Source organism: Symphalangus syndactylus, chromosome 9 (assembly GCF_028878055.3).
Source record: "Symphalangus syndactylus isolate Jambi chromosome 9, NHGRI_mSymSyn1-v2.1_pri, whole genome shotgun sequence".
In the NCBI taxonomy this organism is placed as follows: domain Eukaryota; kingdom Metazoa; phylum Chordata; class Mammalia; order Primates; family Hylobatidae; genus Symphalangus; species Symphalangus syndactylus.
In genome coordinates this window covers 95,202,917-95,223,571 of record NC_072431.2, presented here as the reverse complement: position 1 = coordinate 95,223,571, position 20,655 = coordinate 95,202,917, and the positions used below count along the sequence as shown (strand labels likewise).

General features: G+C 35.1%; 1 protein-coding gene and 1 long non-coding RNA gene across 4 annotated transcripts in view; one reads left to right on the top strand and one right to left on the bottom strand.

The window, feature by feature from the left end:
* The window catches only part of LOC129490045 (uncharacterized), a 32,672-nt gene extending 29,686 nt beyond the window's left edge, over positions 1 to 2,986 (top strand). For all 3 annotated transcript variants that reach the window (XR_010113717.1, XR_010113718.1, XR_008660147.2), the window contains one exon: positions 2,751 to 2,986. This is a non-coding gene — a long non-coding RNA (uncharacterized lncRNA). The remainder of the gene's footprint in view (positions 1 to 2,750) is intronic.
* Positions 1 to 20,655, bottom strand: part of TBX20 (T-box transcription factor 20) — a 51,594-nt gene that overhangs the window by 13,469 nt on the left and 17,470 nt on the right. The window contains exon 6 of the mRNA XM_055293445.2: positions 15,108 to 15,184. Within this exon, the coding sequence (XP_055149420.1) occupies positions 15,108 to 15,184 (77 nt within the window). The remainder of the gene's footprint in view (positions 1 to 15,107; positions 15,185 to 20,655) is intronic.

Below are 20,655 nucleotides of genomic sequence, written 5' to 3'. Positions count from 1 at the left end.
GGTTGCCCTTCCTCTATCTTTGAAACTAAAGTGCAAATTTCTCAATGCTCAAAAAGCAAAACTTTCCCTTCCCCTCACATTCTCCTTTGCAACACCACTGTTCCTAATACATTCCTCCTTTACTGCAATTACTAGACTGATGGCAATTACATGTTTTCAGGTCTGTCTCCACTACTACGCTGCTGGCCCTTGATTGAAAATAATACTACTACTTTCTTGATCTAGGCAGGGGTTCTCAGACTTTAGTATTCACCAGAAGCACCTGGAGGGCTCATCAAAGGGCAGATTGTCAAGCACCATCCTAGAGTTTCTGTCTCAGTAGGTCTGAGGTGTGGCCTGAGAAGGTGCTGCTCAATATGTTCCAGGTGCTGCTGATGCTGCTGAGATCCACTGCCCTAGTGAAGTGGTTGGGGCATGTTTGCTGGAGCAAGTCTGCGTATCTTGAACCCTGCCCAGCTACTTGCCAGCTGTGTGCTCATGGGCAAATTACTTCACTTTTTCCATGCCTCCCTTTTCTCATCTGTAAAATAAGGATATCAATATGATAAAGCTCTTAGAGTTATTAAGATTAAGTGAATTAATACACAGAGAGCTTAATTGGTACCTGACACATAAGTGCTCAATAAATGTTTATAGATAACAAAATTAAATTATCTTTATTGTTATTATTGAGCATTGAGATTGTGTGTTCCAGAAGCTGCTTACATGATGATAATCATTTTAGATGAACCTGAGACTACCAGTCTCTATAACTTGCCATGCTTTGTTTAAACCTTCCTTCCTTATAAATGCCAGAGATGAAATTAATATTAAATGTTATTTCAATTTACATTCTCATTTTCTCTCCTAAATAGAGACCTGGAAAACTGTGTTCAAAGAGAAAATGTCAAATCCATTAAAATCAAATATAATTTATAAAAAACAAAATATATAATGTTGTTTTTGCTCATTAATTTGTTCATTTTTACATCACATCTTACTGAGTCTTTGTAAATAACTCCTTGTCATGACATTTTTCTAAAGATTGATACAGATATAAATTACTGGAAGACAATGTATCAATATTCATAACTTCCACAAAATACTTAATAAATGAAAACTTTAGATAATACAATTTAGGAGGTATTATAAATCATTAATTTTAATTTGAGAACTGAAATATACAATCCATTTTGGAAAAACAAAATGACTCTAACTTAATCTTTTAAAAAGCTTTTAGGCTTTAGTTTATTTTTAATTACTTGACTTAATCTTATTGATTTTTCTTTTCAGTAATATACATTTCTGGTTTTGTATTATCATTAGAAACTTAAATAAGTAAACTGTACCCCTGAAAAAAACCAAAAACTATTATGCTTAGTTTTCTAAGTTGTATGGCTGTGACAACCATATAAAAAGTCTGACAAAGTACAGATTACTCAGCTTAGAAATAAACATCAGTAAACTGTGAGGCAGGCAACAAATATTCTTCATACACAGATAGAAAGAAAGACACAGCAAGAAAAGAAGGATAATTTACAACCGTAAGTTAATTGTGAATAACTCTACTCTATCAGACTCACTGGTCCGACACTTCCAGTTCATACGGTTTTATAAAATAAATGCTTCCTCTAAAAAGCTGTGGATAAATGAGTAGCATTTTAAGTGCAGAAACACATCTTGCTAACTAAAAAATTTTGTGGTGACCCCTTCTATAATTTGAAAAAAAATTAGTTCTGTTAAACGCCATTCATTCTTTTTTGCTGTTGTTGCCAACAGCTTTTGATTTTATTAAATTAACATACTTTATTTAAAAGCAGACTTTTTTTTTGAGATGGAGTTTTGCTCTTGTTGCCCAGGCTGGAGTGCAATGGCACAATCTTGGCTCACCACAACCACCACCTCCCTGGTTCAAGTGATTGTCCTACCTCAGCCTCCCGAGTAGCTGGGATTACAGGCATGCACCACCACGCCTGGTTAATTTTGTATTTTTAGTAGAGACGGGGTTTCTCCATGTTGGTCAGGCTGGTCTCAAAATCCTGAGCCCAGGTGATCCGCCCACCTTGGCCTCCCAAAGCGCTGGGATTACAGGCGTGAGCCATTGCGCCCGGCCCAAAAGCAGACTTTAATCTGTCTACCAAACAAATTTGCTTCCATTTTATGCATGAAGACTTTTATACTAAGTCTATCTTTGCTAAAGATTTAAAGAAAATTATTTCTTTCCCAAGAAGCTGTGCATTCAGATTCTTTATCTGGGCTTTGGTATCTTCTATAAAGTAAGGAACTTCTATAAAATAAAGACATGGTGGAATGGATTAGACAATCTTGAAGATTTACTATGATTTCAATGATTTATAAATCTGTAAATATATAAACAAAAGTAAAAATTTTAAAACAACTGTTCTGAAACGTCCCAGTACTAGTTGCAAAAAACCCTGAGTTCTAGCCCCAGGTCTTCTACTATTCGTGTGGCACTGGGCAAGTCACTTGAGCTCCTGGGGTCCTAACTGCTGTGTTATTATAATGACAAGGATAAACTAGGTAACTCCTAAATTTCACTCTAACTTCAAAATACATACTTTCTAGAAAACCAATTAATTATATTCTGGAAGTTTAAAATCAAAATACCAGCGTACACTTTAGTATATAATTTTAAAATATGTTTTTGCTATTTGTTTATATGTGAGAAAGAATAAAGTACATACTAATAATTAAGGTTATTTCCATTTTTACAGGATTATAATATTATAATATGTTGCTCTATATTCCAGAAATAAAATTCAATTTACACTCCTTGATTTCTGTCTCTTTGTTCTGACATCTGCTATATTGGGAGATGACTAGGATGAGATGGTGGAGCCCTCATGAATGAGACTAGTGTCCTTATGAAAGAGCCTGAGGAAGCTTACTTGCCCTTTCCACCAAGAAGGCACCATTTATGAAGCGGAGTGCATGTCCTCACAAGATGCTAAACCTGCCAGTACCTTGCTTTTGGACTTTCCAGCCTCCAGAGTTGTAAGAAATAAATGTTGTTTATAAGCTACCTTGTTTATGGTCTTTTGTTATAACAGCCCAGATGAACTAAGATACATCTAAGCACCACTGTATTCCTGGATCCTATCCCTCCAAGCAGAGGTGATACAGCTGTCCTCCTCTATCTCAGAAGCCTAGTCTGCTCTGTGACTCCTCTTACAGAATGTGGGTCTCAAGGGGAACACTGTGGGTCAGTGGGAGCAGGGGGCAGAAAACTTTTTTCTGTAAAGGGCCAGATAGTAAATATGTTAAGTTTTACAGGTCATATGGTCTCTGTCACATATACTCCACACTGTCATTGTAACACAAAAACAGCCACATACAATACTTAAACAACAACAACAAAAAAACAGACCGTGTTCTGTTTGTATTAGTAAGCAATACTGTATTGGTAAGCAATAACTGTATTGGTAAGCAATAAAATTTACTTTCATATTATTTTCCCATGTCAGGAAATATTACTTTAAAATTTTTTCCAACCATTTAAAGAGGTAAAAAACCATTCTTAGCTTTAGGCTGTACCCAGCAGGTGCCAGGCTGCAGTTTGCCAACCCCTGCTCTAGGCTATTTACCTGATTAGATGTGTGCCCCACTGACCCTGCACTGCTCCTAAGGAAACATGCTTTGAAAACTCTACAACCCAGCCTAGAGCTGTGTTAGAACCAAACACCACTTTCTTTCCAGCACCATAAATTATGAAAGACCCAGGAATTATTCACAACCATGAACTTCTTTAGCAACTCTGCCAAAATGTTTACTTCTTCATTATGTTGATGTAGATAAAACTTCCACAAATTCCCAGAACATTAGATTTGCAACTTGCTTTCCTAAAGTCTCCTTCCTCACCTAAACTAATAGAGTACACTTGAGCTCTGAGCAAAATGGGCCAAATCCCACTGGGCTTATGTCCAAACTTCATGTGTTTGAAAGTTTTATTCAGTGCAAGTTGTTTTAAAGTCACTTTTATAGAGACTCTTAGTATGAATTTTCTACCAATAGGGTGATATAAGCCTTTATATTTAATTCACTGACCTACTAATATGAACAAGAAAACAAGAGAAACTCAAGAAATGAGGGAGGGTGCCAACTATATATTAAAATATTTCAGCCACAGACAGGTAAGGAGTAAGGGCAGCACCAGCTGGCATGCCATCCATCAGCACATAAGGAAGAAAGATACCCGGGGTGGAAATAAACAAGGCTTCTGTTGGAACTTCATCAAAACCCCAACTTGGAGCAAATGGGGTTAAAGATGAAAGCAGATCTTTGAGCAGTTCTTTGGGGAACAGGTTGCCACACAGCTGTAGTCTAGGAGGAAGGAATCCCACGGCAGCCCTCCCAGCCAGCACATGGTGTATTTGGCACACGGAACAGTGTGGGCCATCACCATGGCCAGCTCTGGAGGAGGGCATGAGGCTGCTGTGCTATGTGAGGGAAACAGCACAGCCCCAGCTGGTTTCCAGCTGCTGAGACAGAGAGGGTAGCCACATCAATGCCAGGTCAACACTCCTTTTTCAGAAACTACTTCCTTATCTATCTGGGACAACTCTCTAACTTAAACAGAATTTCCACATTGGTAAAATGACAATAAATATATTGCCCCTTCTTCAGTCTATACCTGAAAGATCTAACAGCCTCAGGCTTTTACTCAGGATGAATTTCAGCTCCTAATATTAAACAGACATTCTATTCTACAGATGAGCTAGAGAAAAATAACTGGACATTACAAAATATTCAACAGTTCAAAAGAAGAAAAGTCATTAACAGAGCAGAACAAATGACTTCTTCTGAAGCAGACTTATTGCAAGAAACAGAAGGACACATTTTAAAATCTCTAATTTGTGCTTTTAAAATTTTAGTAAGACTTAAGAAGACCCTGTATTAATAAAATAGGGACTAGTAGCCATGAAAAGCAAACAATCTGAGCATGTAAAATTACAAACAACACAATAGAAATTCTCACATTTTAAAGAAACTCAGTAAAGACAGAAGACAGAATATTAGATGCTGCAGAAAACAGAATCAGCAAATTAGAAGAAATAAGAAGTTCTCCCAAAATTCAGAGTAAAAATCTAAAGAGAGAAGATAAATGGGGAATAGATTAAGGAGATGCAACATATGTTTACATTAACTTTAAGAAGATAATTTCTAAAAGTGATAAGAAAGACCAATGAATAAAATTCTAAGATTATTTAAGCAAAAATTATTCATTGAGGGAGGAGAAGTACAAAAAAAATCTCTATTTTCTAGGTATAGGACAACAAAATATACACTTTCAGTCTTGGCAAAAAAAAAAAAAAAAAACAGAGAAATATCAAAAGAAAAAGAAAAGAATACAATTTTCCTGAGCTCAATTAAGACTTGAATTTTCAATTGAAAAGGCTCAATTATATTTAAATACTAATAAAAACACTACAACTGAACAGATACTGATACAATTTCTGAATTTCAAAGATTGAGAAAACTTTCTAGAAACATTTTGTCCAGACAGAGAAGAAACAAGTAAGTTTCCAACAAAGAAAGACAATGGGTTTGGCATTAGCTTTTACTCCACAATACTTCAAAACTAGATGACGAAACTTAAAAGGAAGGTTGAAAGAGTTCTAAGCAAAAGGACTGTGACTCTACTCAGGTTCATACATAATGGCAATGGAGCCTCTCAGTTATGCAAGAACTCATAAAGAAGATGACCCACTTATATCCTTCCTCAACCAATTACTCAATGTTTACCAACAACTGACAATAAAGTCAGAACACAATTCCAATAATTGAAGAGAGTGCAGAAGAAATGAGCAGTAAACAGTGAATATGCCTGCAATTAAATTAAAAATAATTGTGGCTAATCTATCACAATCCTGATGTTCATTAAGAAAATAATTTAAGAAAGGTGATAAGAAAGACCAAGGGCTAAAAATCTGATTTTAAGTCCCAGATTATTTAAACAAAAATTACTGGCTGAGGGAAGAGTAGTATCCTATTTTATAGGATAACAAAATATATACTTTAATTCTCAGCAAAAAATTGAGAAATATCAATTTTACAATGATGTCCTATTAGAATTTAAAGGCAATAACTATTAAAAAGAAATATAATGAAGATTAAAGATTTTGGTTTCAGATGAACTAAACTGGGTTTAAGGTTCAGCTATCACAAATCATGTGAATTTGGATAAATTATTAGTATCTCGAAGCTTTCGTGATCTCATCTACAAAATAAGAATAAGTTTCTTTGTTATATGATTATTTTGAAATAAAATATATATATCTAGCCCATTGTCTGACACATGGCACATGTGGAGTGTTGGCCATTATTGTTCATAATAAAGGGAAAAAAACTTGATAAATATAACAAAAGACAGAAAAAAATTAAAAATTAAAGCCAATAGCTATATTAAACAGAAAGCAGAAATGGTTCAAAGGAACACCACCAAACATATCAGTTATCATAATGCTTGAAGCTGGGTTAAGTTTTTCTATTGAAAAATAAAGACCCTTAGATAAGACTTTAAAAATACAGCTACTCTGTATGCTGTTTTTATAAAGACACATCATTCACTCACTCAACAAATATTTGGGTGCTCACTGTGTGCCGGACACTATTCTGGGATCTGAGGATATGGTCAGGAAACAAAATACAAAGGCTTTGACCATTGTGCAGGGCAGCACAATCCAGTAGGAAGATTAAAGACCCTCAGGCTGGGACAGGCCTCGCCACGTTCAAGAAATGTAATCAGGTCTGTGTGGTGAAGCCAGCAAGCAGAGGAGAGTAGGGTTCAGAGAGGTAACTGGGTCAGGTGGGGTAGATTCTACAGAACCTTTGAGGCCTTGTCTGGACTTTGCACTGTACCCTAAATTAGAAGGTGAGGAATTGGAGGGCTCTGAGTATGAGCAATGTGATCAAACTTCCTTTCTTTGGAAAGATTATTCTGATTGCTGTATTGAATAAAAATAAGGCCAACATTGAATGAAGGCCAATAAGAGTGGAGGCAGAGAGATCAGTTAGAAAATTAATGTAATAATCTAGGAAAGAAAGGACAGTGGCCTAGATAAGAGTGGTAGCAGTGAAGACAGTAAGTAGTTGGACTCCTCTGGACTAGAAGGATTAGTTGACAAGATGAGTTAATTGGTTGGATGTGTAAAATATGAGAAAAAGAAGAGCCAAAGATGACTCCAAGTTTTTCGGCCAGAACACTGGGAAGGATGCGGTTATGAGCAGCTATGATGGGAACAGTAAGGGAAGAGTAGGTGTGGAGGAGTGTGGTTAGGCAGCCAGTTATAGGTGTGTGAAATCTGAGGTGCTCTTAGGAGGACAGGGAAAATTAAAAGCAATAGCCAGTCAGATATTTGAATCTGGAGAGGCCAGAACCAGAAATGTAGGTTCAATAGTCATCAGCATATAATGGTACTTAAAGGCATAAAACCGAGACAGAGCACCCAGAGACCAGATGTAGACTGAGGAGAGAAGTTCAAGGACTAAGGTCTGGAACACATGGTGTTTACAGATGAATGAGATGAGGAGAAGCCAGTGAGGGACATACAGAAAGCATGGTAAATGAAGTGGAATAAAAACAGAAGACTGAGTGGTCTGGGAAGCTCAGAAAGGAAAGAGGGGAGAATGAACAACTGTGCCAAGGGCTGCTGACAGGCCAAGGAAGATGAGGTCAGAGAACTGACCACTGGGTTTAGCAATGAGGAGGTCACTGGTGACTTTGACAAGGGTGAACTAGAGGGTAGTGGGGATGAATGTCTCAGAGGCAGCATAGAAGACAGAAAGGGAGGAGAGAAATGGGAAAAGAGAACATACAAAACTTTTTCTGAGGAACTTTAAGAAGGAGCAGAGAACTGGGAAAGTCAGTAATTCAAAAGACAAATGGGGTCAAGAAAGGGTTGTTTTCTTCTTAATGAAAATGACAGGATACTGATGAGAGAGAATATTGCTGTAGTCCTATAGATTTTTAAAAATTAAAGGATAAACAAAAGAAAGCAAAAATTTAAAAAGGGTAGCCATATAAGATTAAAACAGAACTTGAGACAAAAACAATTACATGGGACAGGCATTAACATATATTTGACCAATAAACAATGGAACAGACTAAGAAAGTTGTTAAAGTGGTATTCCCCAAAAGAATACTGCACCCAGGTGAATTTATGGACAAGATTTATAAAATCTTCAGGTAAATGATCATTTCTTTGCTTTTCAAATGGGTTCTGACAATAAAAGGAAGGAAAAGATTTCAATTAATTTGAACAAATTAGCAGAAACCAATACCAAAAACTGACAAGAGAAGGTACAAAATCAACTAATTGTTTCAAGATTGATACAAAAGGTCTTAAATAAAATATAAGTAGTTTAAATCCAGTAATTTAAGAAAAACAGATAAAATCCAGGCAGGAATATAAGGATGGTTCAACAGAGACAATATGACTATATTATAATGTCATTTAAAATTTTTAAAAAAGGAAATAATCTCAATAGATGTTAAAAGAGCATTTACTATAAATTCAATTAATGTTAAGATAAAAATTATTAATTTAGGTATGAAAGTTATTGCTTTGGTATAATAAAGAATATTCTTCTGAAACCAACAGCCACCAAAAACCATATTCAATGAATCAAGAACAAGAGAAAAATACCAACTATTATTATCCTTCAATGGTGTCCCAGAAATTTCAATCAGTGTCATAAAACAAGAAAAAGATATTTTTAAAAGTATAACTACTAGAAAGGAAGAGATAAAATCATCATTTCTGCAAATGATATAGCAATTTAACTAGAAAACACAAGAGACTAAAATGAAAATTTATTAAAACTGATTTTTTAAGTTCAGTAAAATGGCACAATGCCCAAGACACATAGGAATCAACAGCTTTTTGCAGACTAAATTAGGCAGACTTCTAATTTAAAATTCTATTTACAAAAGTAAGCACCTCCAAAAAATCTCTCTAGTGTTTTCCAGTAACAATGTAATGTGAGTCACATATGTAATTTTAGATAAGCCCAGTTGCCACATTAAAAAAACATTAAAAATATATTTTATGTAACATAATAACCCAAATTATTATTTCAATATATCTAATTGATATTTTTAAATGATTTTTTTCATACTGAGTCTTCAAATTCTAGTGGTTTTTGGTAGTTAACCTGTTTGTGTGTTTGCACACTTAACAGTATATTTCACATCTTCACTAACCACCTGTGGCCGGCAGCTATTGTATCAGACAAAGCAGCTCTCATAGGCCTAGATGTGTGTCTAAGAACATCTGTGCAGAACTTACAAACTCGAAAATGGCAAAGTGCTACATAACACAGGAGATTTCAAAAAGAGGACAAACATATTACATATTCACAGATGAGAGTAGGAATATGTGTCTTTGAATATTGATATCACTGTAAAGATATCAATTTTCCCTCCCAGGTTATTATATAAATTCAACACAAGCCTAAGCTAAATTCCCATAACATTTATGTAGAAGACCTGACAAAAAGATTTCAAAGACTGGAAGCATAAAGATCAAAGAGTATCAAGAAACTTTTAAAATGACAAGTAAAAACGACTGGGATTTGTCATATCAGGTATTTAAATATCAAATATTTACAATTTATGAAAATTACAACAATATGACACTGGCAGCTCAACAAAGAGACTGTAAGAACTAGTATGCATAAGAATTTGGTACAGCATGTGACAAAGAGAGAATGAAAAATAAGTGGGAAATGAATACATTAGTAAATATGTATTAATAGTATTCAGGCCACTTGTAAAAAATATAAAGTTATATGTCTATTTTATAATGTTTACCAAAATAAATACTACACAAGTCAAAGGTTTAAATGAAAAACTAAAAAGCAGTAAGATGATTAAAAAATCTATAGTAAATATTTGTATTATTTGGGAGTGAGAAAAGTTTTCTAGGATAGAAATCAAAGAACGAGAGCAACAGATTTGGTGATAAAACTATCTATGTATCAAAAGCATAAATAAAAGCTAATTTTCAAACTGGTAAAATGATTTCAACATATATGAACAATAAAATACTAATACCCTTGATACATAAGTAGCTTTTACAGCTCATTTAGGGAACAAGGTGAACAATCCAAAAAAAAAAAAAAAAAAGACCTAAGGACATAAACAGGCCAGTTCCCAGGAGAAAATACAAATGTTCACCTATGAAACTGGCAAAGATGAAAAGACGATGATCATGCCGGACAAAGGTGTAAAGGAATGGTAACTGCTGTGAACAACCTTTCCTGAAGGAAACTTGGCAGTATGCATAAAATGCCTTAAAAACATATACGGTCATGTGCCACATAACAATGTTTCAGCCCACAACCCACAACGTTTCACACATATGAAAGTGGTCCCCTAACATCAGAATGGAGCTGAAAAATGTCTATCACCTAGTGACATCATAGCCATCATAATGCAGCAGCACAACACATTACTCACGTTTGTATAAAATACATCATACTTGATTAATGATAATAAACAATGATGTTACTGGTTTGTATATGTACTATGCTATAATTTTTATAATTATTTCACGGTATACTCTTTCTACTTATCCAAAAAAAAAAAGTTAACCGTGAAACAGCCTCAGGCAGATCCTTTGGCAGGTATTCCAGAAGAAGGCATTATCATTACAGGAGACGTGTGTTATTGCCCTTGAAGACCTTCAGTGACAGAAGATGTGGAGGTGGAAGACAGTGATATTGATTATCCTGACCCAGGGTAGGCCTGATGTGTGTGATTATGTCTTTAGGTTTTAACAAAAATGTTTAAAAAGTAAAAAAAAAAAAAAAAAAAAAAAAAAATTGAAAAAACTTACAGAATAAGGATATAAAGAAAAAATGTTTTTGTACAGTTGTACAATGAGTATGTTTTAAGCTAAATGTTACATGAGAGTCAAAAAGTTAAAAAATTAAAAAGTTTAGAAAGTAAAACAGTTACAATAAGCTAAGTTTAATTTACTCTTAAAGAAAAATACTATTTATAAATTTTGTATAGACTAAGTGTACAGTGTTTATAAAGTCTACAGTAGTGTACAGTAATGTCCTAGGCCTTCATATTCACTGACCACTCACCCAGAGCAAATTCCAGACCTTAAGCTCTATTCATGGTGAGTGCCCTATACAGGTGTACCATTTTTTATGTTTTACACTGTATTTTTACTGTGCCTTTTTAATGTTTAGTTACATAAATACCTACCCTTGCATTATAATTGCTTACAGTATTCAGTACAGTAACATGCAGCGCAGTACGGTTTATAGTCTAGGATCAATAGGCCATACCAAATAGCCTACGTGTGTAGTAGGCTGTACCATCTGGGTTTGTGTAAATACACTCTATGACGTTTTCACAATGACAAAATCTCCAAACAATGCATTTCTCAGAATGCAGCCCTTCTGCTAAGTGACTCATGACTATATATCTTTCCACTTATATGAGGTACCCAGACTACATAAATTCATAGATGCAGAAAGTAGGATACAGATTACCAGAGACTCAAAGGGAGAGTAAATTGGAAGTTATTTTAATGGGTACAGTTTCTGTTTGGGATGATGAAAACATTCTGGAAACGGATAGCAGTGATGGTTATGTGACATCATGAATGTACTTAATGTCACTGAATTGTACACTTTAAAATGGTTAAAATGGTCAATTTTATGTTATGTATATTTTACCACAATTTCTAAAACCTCCATTGCATGACTATGAAGTTTATTAAACCATTCTCCTATTATCGAATATTTGGGTTCTTTTTCCAAATTTTTAAACAATTAAAAATAATACTATGATAAAAAAAATACCTCCTTTAACTCAGCATTTTAATTTGTGGATATTTATCCTATGGTAATAATTAAGATGTGTAAAGATATGTATTTTCCTCCTGACACTATTTGTAACAGCAAAAAATCAGAAACCTAAATAACTAATGTATAGGATTAGTCAAATAAATTACAGCACATAATGGAAAATTAGAAAGCCAATAAAAAGTGTACTGCAGACATGTATCTATTTATATTAAGGGGGAAATAATTAAAAATAATATGGTTGGCAAGATAAACTTTAAAGGAAGTAAATGTTCATATATGATAAGAAAGTATCTGAAAGAATATATAATGGGGTTTTGCCAGGGGTCATCTCTAAGGCAATGGGGTTTCACTGCTTTTTTATGCTCTTTTTCTTTCTGATTTTTGGCAATGCACACAAACTCTTTTAGTAAAAAGAAAAAAAAATTAACAAAAGAAACTTAATTTTGAATAAAACATAGATAACTCCTCCCAGTTATTTTTCTTTTCTCAGAAGTAACACTGTGCCTTTGTGTACTGGACAAAGTGAACCGCATCCCCCCAGAAAAGAAGCACAAAATATCCCTTTGGGCTTTTGGTTTGCTTCTTGGTTGACCATAGTAGATATATTACAAAGCAGTAATGAAAACACTTTCTATTTTTGCCAGTGAGGTGGGTTTTCTTTTAGAAATGAAGAAGACGATGTCCCTGAAGAGTAAGGCTACACACAAAGTGAGACATTCAAGTACCTCAATGGAACCTAGTAAAATTAGAGCAAGAAAACTTAAACACCTTTAAGAGCATCTCAAAAGCTTGTGTAGCTGTAGAAGGATTAAAACTGTGAATTTAGAGGTACAGGCAAACAGATCCAATCCTAAAGGCATTTTTGTTTGGGTGTCCCACACATTAAGCTGTAAATCTGAAACAGGAAACTTGAAATCATTAAGGTCACATATTTATAGCATCATATTCAATTAGGTTAGAAAAGTGCAATATCTGTCATCATGTCATAAAAAGATGTGTTTTTCTCTCAGATCTCTTATAAAGAAAATCTCCCTATATTGTTAAGGATAGGGCTGTTTTCAATCAGTTACAAGGAGCAATTCAATTACTAGATGGTTTAGTGCAGTAACTGACTCCAGACTAATTTAATTTCTTTAGGTCTCTAAAGATCAATTGATCTGATTTGTCCCATCCCCAAAGGCTGTTTATGAAAAATTCAGACTTAAATATCTGGAAATGAAATCCAAAACCTCGGCCAATTTCACACTACTTAGGTCATCTTGCAAACTTTCAGCTAGTCATGTAAGAGTGCTGTCTTTGCCCTCAGACCATTGAAAGCTACTTAGCTTCATGTACATGTGAGTGCTCCCACATCAGGATGCTTATCCAATAAGTGGAAAATGTGGCCGCATGCATTATCAAATCTGCCGTTCTAAAGGGCAGTCAGACTGAGTACCTCCTATCTTGTAAACCAATGTGCAACTACAAGGCTATTTTTACTCTAGGAGTAGTTTATTAAGACTATGAAACATAGAGTTACATGGGATAAAAGTTGTTAGATGAAATACTCATATAACAAGATGAAGAATTTATAATTATTTTACATTTTTAGATTTATAAAATGCTGTCATAAATGCCAGCTTATTTGATTCTCAGAATAAACCTCTGAGGTGAGCAGGGTTATTTTTTCCATTTTCTAGATGAGGGTACAGACTCAGAAATCTGGTGACTTCTCCAGGATCACTCACCCAGGAAAAGGCAGAGGTGAGACTCTAAGCCCTAACTTTTTTTTTCTCCCATTATATCATGCGTACCCCCATGGTCTGAGACAGAAAATATGACACACACTATAAAAACAGATCACTATCACCCCACTGCATCATTGTCTCCACTCTTACTTAATACCTGAATAAAACTGAGAAAAATTTCACTTATAACAATCCCAGCTGCATAAACCCGGCCTGCAGCAGGGCTTTTGGCCCTCAGAAACAGGAAATAAAGTCATGCCTAAATGAAGCTGCCTTTTGCAAGTGGACTTCTTTGTTGCCCACACTGCTGGTACCACATTCTCAGTGACTTGTATCCCACCTAATCTGAGAGTTACCACTTGCCTTCTCTCTGCACTTTGCAATGGATTTTCAATCACAAGCTCAAGTTTCTTTTCCTGATCTCAACACTTCCAACCAACTTGCCAAGCTCTCCAACTATTTAATCTTTCTTTTCTGCTCAAATCCCATAGTTCCTGGCCAACATTCAGCCTCTCCTGCTTGCTCCTCTGCTTCCCCACTGAGCCTCTAAGTCTGTTCCCCTAAATCAAACCTCCACCTCACATTCTGCCATTTGGGAAGGCTTAGGAAGGCTGAGACAGAGGTTGTTAAAATATGTAATTATCTTTTAATTTGAGTTGCCAAGATAGATTAGACAGAAGTGCTGAGGTCAGGAGATGTGGCTATGTAGGTAACAAAGAGTGCAGCAGAAATGTGCAGCAGTTAGTAGGGAAATTACACAGATGTAGAGATAAGAAAATCAGTGGTTCTGGTGGCTACGGAACTTCCCTGGTTAATCAAGACATTGGGCCACATAAAAGAATTAGTGTGTTTAAGAAGTACAAATAATCAATTAGGTTTAAAAATCTTCTCTTTGAAAAACAATTTTTGACATTCATACTGGGCAAAATATGTATCTCCATATAGTCATTACTCATCACCTCAATGGTCTCAAACTGCATGAACCACTTTAATTGAGTAAAAAGTAGGGTAAGTTACAGGCACATGATTTCACTTGTCTTCTTAGGGGTCCTGAGGCCTGCCTGATGTCTCTCCTATTAAATATAAGCAGTCTACTATATTGGTAAAATTATGTGACCTTGAATTAAATTACATCTCCTTGTTTTAAAATTCCAAACTACCCTTACACTCTTTGTGTTAGCAAATATATCTACTTGGGAAGGTAAAAGGCTATCACGGTTCTGTTTCTCTACAGACTGCCACTCATTGAGACACGAAGCTTAAGAATGTCAAGAGGACTAAGTCTTTAATAAAAACAAAGCCCTATTTTTTATAGTAGAATAAATGTCCTGACCAAAGAAACTATTTCACTCAGAAATTAAGCATATAATAGCTCCAGTCACAGTAGCTGTCAGACTTAAGCAGTTGCATATGTACAAGGAATGGGATGCAGAGAATAGAAGACTATATATAGTAAGGTTATGATTCTCTGGTGTCGAAAGGAGTGTGTTGTTACAAACTCCCTCTTCTCTTGATCTTATCTGAATAAGAAAGTAAACAGAAAATTCTCATTACCTCTCAATGTCAGTGAGCCTGGAGGAATCCCGGAATCCTTTGGCAAAAGGATTGCTATCTATTTTCAGCTTCGTTATCTGGAGAAAGAATGGGTACAAAACAGTATCATTTCTGAGGTCAAGGAAGTAAAATCAGAAATAGTTTGTTCATTCTCCATAGCACACCAAGAATATCTTAATGTTTCTCAGTATCGTGAGAAGGGTGGAAAATGCTGCACATGTTCACAAGAGGGACAAATCCCAGCCAGGTGGGATGGTAAGGGAAGGCCTCAGAGAGGAGGTATTGAGGACAGGCTGGAGGTTGACAGATAGATACAATTAGGGAAGGGAGCCTTTGGGGCAAAAGTAGATGTGAACTGGGGTGTGCAGTATTTAATATATTATATAATATGTCAAAGGCTAGGGCTGAACTGAGGAATGGGAGAACCACCTAAATGGGAGAATTATGCAGAATTCCAGCATTGATAGAGAATAAAAGTAAGAATGCATTTGACTTGGTGACATCTTTTTTAGTACTGTGAGTACATATACATACCATAATAGATAAAAGGTAAAATGGCCAATAATAGCCTCATGTTCAATATGATATTGAAATACATGACATAAATACATGACATAAAGCCTTCTGAATATAAATTTTCTCCTATTTCCCTTTCCATTTGATTAAATCAGAATCAAATTAGTCCATCTTTTGTTATCCTTCCATGAAATGTTATTTATAAACTCTATGTTTTTATGGAAAAACACATTCTAATAATAATCACAGTCTGAAATATTAAATGTCCATGCTGTGGTATTCAGAATTCCCACAGTACTACTATTAGTGTAGAAAGATCCATGAAATTATATGCACCATGCCTCTGAAGGAGAATACATTAAGTTGTAATGAAAAAATAAAGGAAACACTGATTAAAAGACACTCAACATGGAAAATACTGGAATTGTTAGAGCTGAAAGGAAGCTGAGAGACCATCTAGCCCATGGTCTTATCCGACAGATAATCATACACAGACTCAAAGAGCACAAGGGCCAAGATTCAGCTGGTCAGTAACTGAATTAGAACCAAGAAAACCTTTAAGGAATCATAGCTTCTCAGTATCAAAATTAGAACCCATGTTCATCTCTAGAGAGAAATGCATGCTAAAGATTCTTAACAGGGGAAAAAAGTTACAGGCATGTCTTCTTCTTTCAAAGTAAGGAGTATACAATCAAAACAGATAGTTTGAAATACTCTTGCCAGGCCGGGCACCGTGGCTCATGCCTGTAGTCCCAGCGCTTTGGGAGACCGAGGTAGGCAGATCATGAGGTCAGGAGTTCGAGACCAGCCTGACCAACATGGTGAAACCCTGTCTCTACTAAAAATAAAAAATTAGCCAGGCATAGTGGCATGAGCCTGTAATCCCACCTACTCAGGAGGCTGAGGCATGAGAGTCACCTGAACCCAGAAGGCAGAGGTTGCAATGAGCCAAGATCGCGCCACTGCACTCCAGCCTGGGCGACAAGAGCGAGAGCAAGAGCAAGACTCCGTCTCAAAAGAAAAAAAAAAAAGAAGAGAAAAAGAAACACTCTTGCCAAAAAGCAACTTTCTCCCCAGTCAAAGTATATCTATAGAACACTTTAAACTGTTAACATATGAGGAATTTCTTTTTTCATTTCAAAAGAAATGTGGTTTTTTCTTTTTCATGGTTTCTGAACACTTTCAGAACCAAAGCACAAGCTGCAAAGAAGCTATTTATGCCTTGCTTAAAATGAAACCCCCCATACTAACCCAGCCAGAAAGACTCCTCTATCAATAACACTGGCTAATTATAAGATTAACTCTTTGATAATATTAATTTTAAAAAACATTTGACAGTGCCTCAGAAATGCTCATTTTTAGCCCATGAACATTCACTATCGAGCAGCTAGAAGAAAATAGCTATGCTGTGAGCATTGGTAAACAGGGAAGCAAATAAGCTACATAAATCAGAAACCTGTTCTCATGGACAGCAACAGCTAAGACGTGTATGAAGAGAGATACAGGAAATGGTTTATAGAGAACCTTCTCTCACACACAGCTACCACTCTCTGAAGAATGAAGCCTTGTTTCATCCACTTATTCCGACTAGGACTTGTTTTTGAAAGTCAGTTTTGGGAGGGAAGGAGAAAATATTTTTTTGTTTGAAATAAATTATAAACATCCTCTAAAGCCCCGGCAATCGATATAGTCTACGATTACAAATATCAACAAGATTTTAAAATCCTCCAGGACATGAGCTATGTCTCTTTGTAATGAACAACTATACTTAAAATACGTTCTACTTCTGAAGTACTTTATAGTTCATTAATATGCTTTCACAATAATTCATCAGCAAATAATGAGGATTAATCACCATGCACATGCACTGCGCTAGATGTCGGATGACAAGCACAGCTAATCAGAGCTGGAACTGGCTCTAAATGATGCTAAAGAAGGTGGCACCACCTCCAACACACAGTTAGAGACATTAAGGGTAAATCAAACCCACATGAAAATTTCAAACTGAAACTGTGAGGTGGAGCAATAAAGGTAAGGCTGCCTTTAAATAGCACATTTATAAAAATGAAAAGTAAATAGGCTTGCCAATGGATAAAATTTTCTACAGACAACAACAGATAATATATCTGAAGAAAAATTCATTTTGAAAGAACTTTTTACAGCCATCTCTCTAAGATATGAATCATATCAAGCTTTTTCTGAGTCTTTACAAATGAAAAGGGTAGAAGGTATTACCTATCTGTTCTAATGATTAAAGATGGACTTTTGACATATTTTATCTCTGAAAAGAATTTTGAAAATCACATTTCTTGTTCTTTTTTCAAAAGATAAAGACTATTGGCTCAGAATATGATTGAGAAGTTATCTTAAATTCTCCAGTGCTCTAATACCACAGAAAATACATACTCTCAAAACACGTGTTGCTCAATTGATGTGTCACCATATCTAATAATACTGCCATACTTTGAGCAAAGGAGTAACTTAAATTCAACATGAGTTTTCAGATGTCTTTGAATTTTCTCTCATTGTGAGAATTATCTACTTCTAATATCATTTTAATCCAACTTTCATAATTCCTAGGAATATCAGTGGAAATTTCTTTACATTTTGATATAATTTCAAACTTCAGGAAAGTTGCAAGAATAGTACAAAGTGCTCTTATACACCCAGATTTACCAATTAGCTACAGCAATGATTTAATTTTAGTGCACTAATTAGAAAAAGAATTCAAAACAATTCCTTTCTCTATTTCTATTTAATCTAATTCTAGGGAAAATAATTGCTTTTGCACGTGAGAGCAGAAAAAAACTGAATGGATCTATTATCACTAAAATTGTATGGGAGCCCTGGGTTGATGCTACACATTCCTGAACAGCTTTTATGGGGTATTAATAATTAGCAGCACAGAGATTGTGGATTAAACTTCTTCGTGAGCCCACCATGTTCCTTGTAGCCCACTGTCACTAGACTCTGAATCCACTAGGGTGTCCACAGTAAGAACCCCACAAGTATTTGTTGAGCTTTACCTCAAGAACAAGCACAGTCAGAAATATGATCTCACCTTTCACCAATTATGAACTAAGTGAAATCATGAATTTACAGGAAAAGCATTTCACTTTTTAAATTTTAAGATAAAATAATTTTTAAATAGCAAAATTTTAACATTCTAGGTAATCATACGTTTTAAAAGGTCAGACATAGAGTTTATGCCACAATATTTAAATAAAGGCCAGTAGCTATATACAGAAATTCATTTTTAAGGTGTAGTTTTACATCTCTTTATCAAATTTGGGATAACTGGAAAAAAAAAAAAAAACACTTGAGAACTGATGAGAAAAAGAAGCTGAGTTACAGACAGTGATTTCAGGTGGCCACCATTTCATTCATGTCCGAATAGAGGATGCCTGCAGCTTGTAATATTGTTGAACAAATCATGTTTATCAAAAGTAATCCTAAAAGAAGTATCAAAAATAAATCAGCTACCAAACATTGTATGTACAGAAACCAGAGGTATGGCTTCTTTATAACTCACAAATTCTTAAAAGCAGCAATGTTTCTCACTTCACCAAGAGAAAACAATAACAAGCAAGGTTAGTAGTATGTGCTTAAGAAATGCTACTGTTTAGTGCGGGTCTACATATATCCAAGTTACTAATTCAGTCCAAAACACAACACTGCTTTTTCGTGTATTTAAATAATATAGAACATAATGCAATTCCTAACCAAAATGTTCACTATTTTGGCATCTCTATTATCTTTAAGTAAATGTGTGGAAGGCAGATTTTGACACTACCTGCTGTGCAAAAGAGAAGGGGACCTTTTGCAGTGGTTATTCTGTATAATATCACTGGACTCTGAATCCAGCTAGGGTTCCCAGCCACAAGGTAAAATTGGCCCTCAGGGACCATTTCTCCAATTATCAGGAAAATATCTGACCAAAGGCATTTTAAAATGAAACTTGACCTACACTTCAACTCTACAGCAATGGTCTGCCTGCTCAAAAACAATGCATGACCTTTCAATCTTAAATTATAAAATAGTTTGTTGAAAGTGTAATGTATTTAGCTTTTATCCAATAATGTAAAGAAATGCAATCATTTCCTTGCAAAAACCAGAGAAAGAAATAGCAAATAAAAGGTCCTATTTGCATTACTTATAAATGAAACTACAAGGCACAATAAATAAGGAATTCTTTCACAAATTGTTTTGGAAACTCTGACTTGGATTTCAACAGACATAAAAATAGCAGTCGTATCTGAAGCTTAAGATATATGAAAGTGGTCCTAAATGTGAATTTTTAAATCTTCCTCTCTTTTCTCCTCCCTCTTTGTTCTTTGTATGTGAAAAAATTCTAATACTATACCTAGTATATATTCGCTTTATTTCTTATATATTTATTATATGTTATAGGCTATTATATGCTGCAGGATATATTATTGTGTGCTATAGGAAAATTACTACACAAACTTGGTGGAGCAGTGAAGTCACAGTAGATGGTAGAAGGCCTAGAAAGAGTCGAGGATAACTTTAGAAAATGACATAGGACTAATGAAAATGCTAACCCACAAATTCATTTATTCACTGCACATATGTTTACTGAGCACCTACAAGAGGAATTTTGATTGGTCTTACGAGGTTTATAAACCATTTGCAAAACTGGCCTGTTAGGATACCAAATCAAATTGTTGACTATTAACTGGATTTCTATTTTAAAGGCATATGGCTTTGTGCAAGGGGCTATGGTTTTAAAGGTGGATATCGAAAAATAAACTCAGACATAGTAGAATCTATGAGAAAATTAATTCTGAATTTAGTCACTTCCATTGTGGTTACTCAGCAATGAAATGACATACTAATCATATTAATATTTATACTTAATGCAAGAAAGAATAGCTGGGCACTGATGGCCAGATTTTGATCCCATTTATGATATTAATTAGAAATAAACCTTTGCCAAAGGAGCAACTTGTGTTGAAATGTGTGTATTAGTATCTTCACCTATTTTCATTACCCATATTTTCAAAGTCAGTTT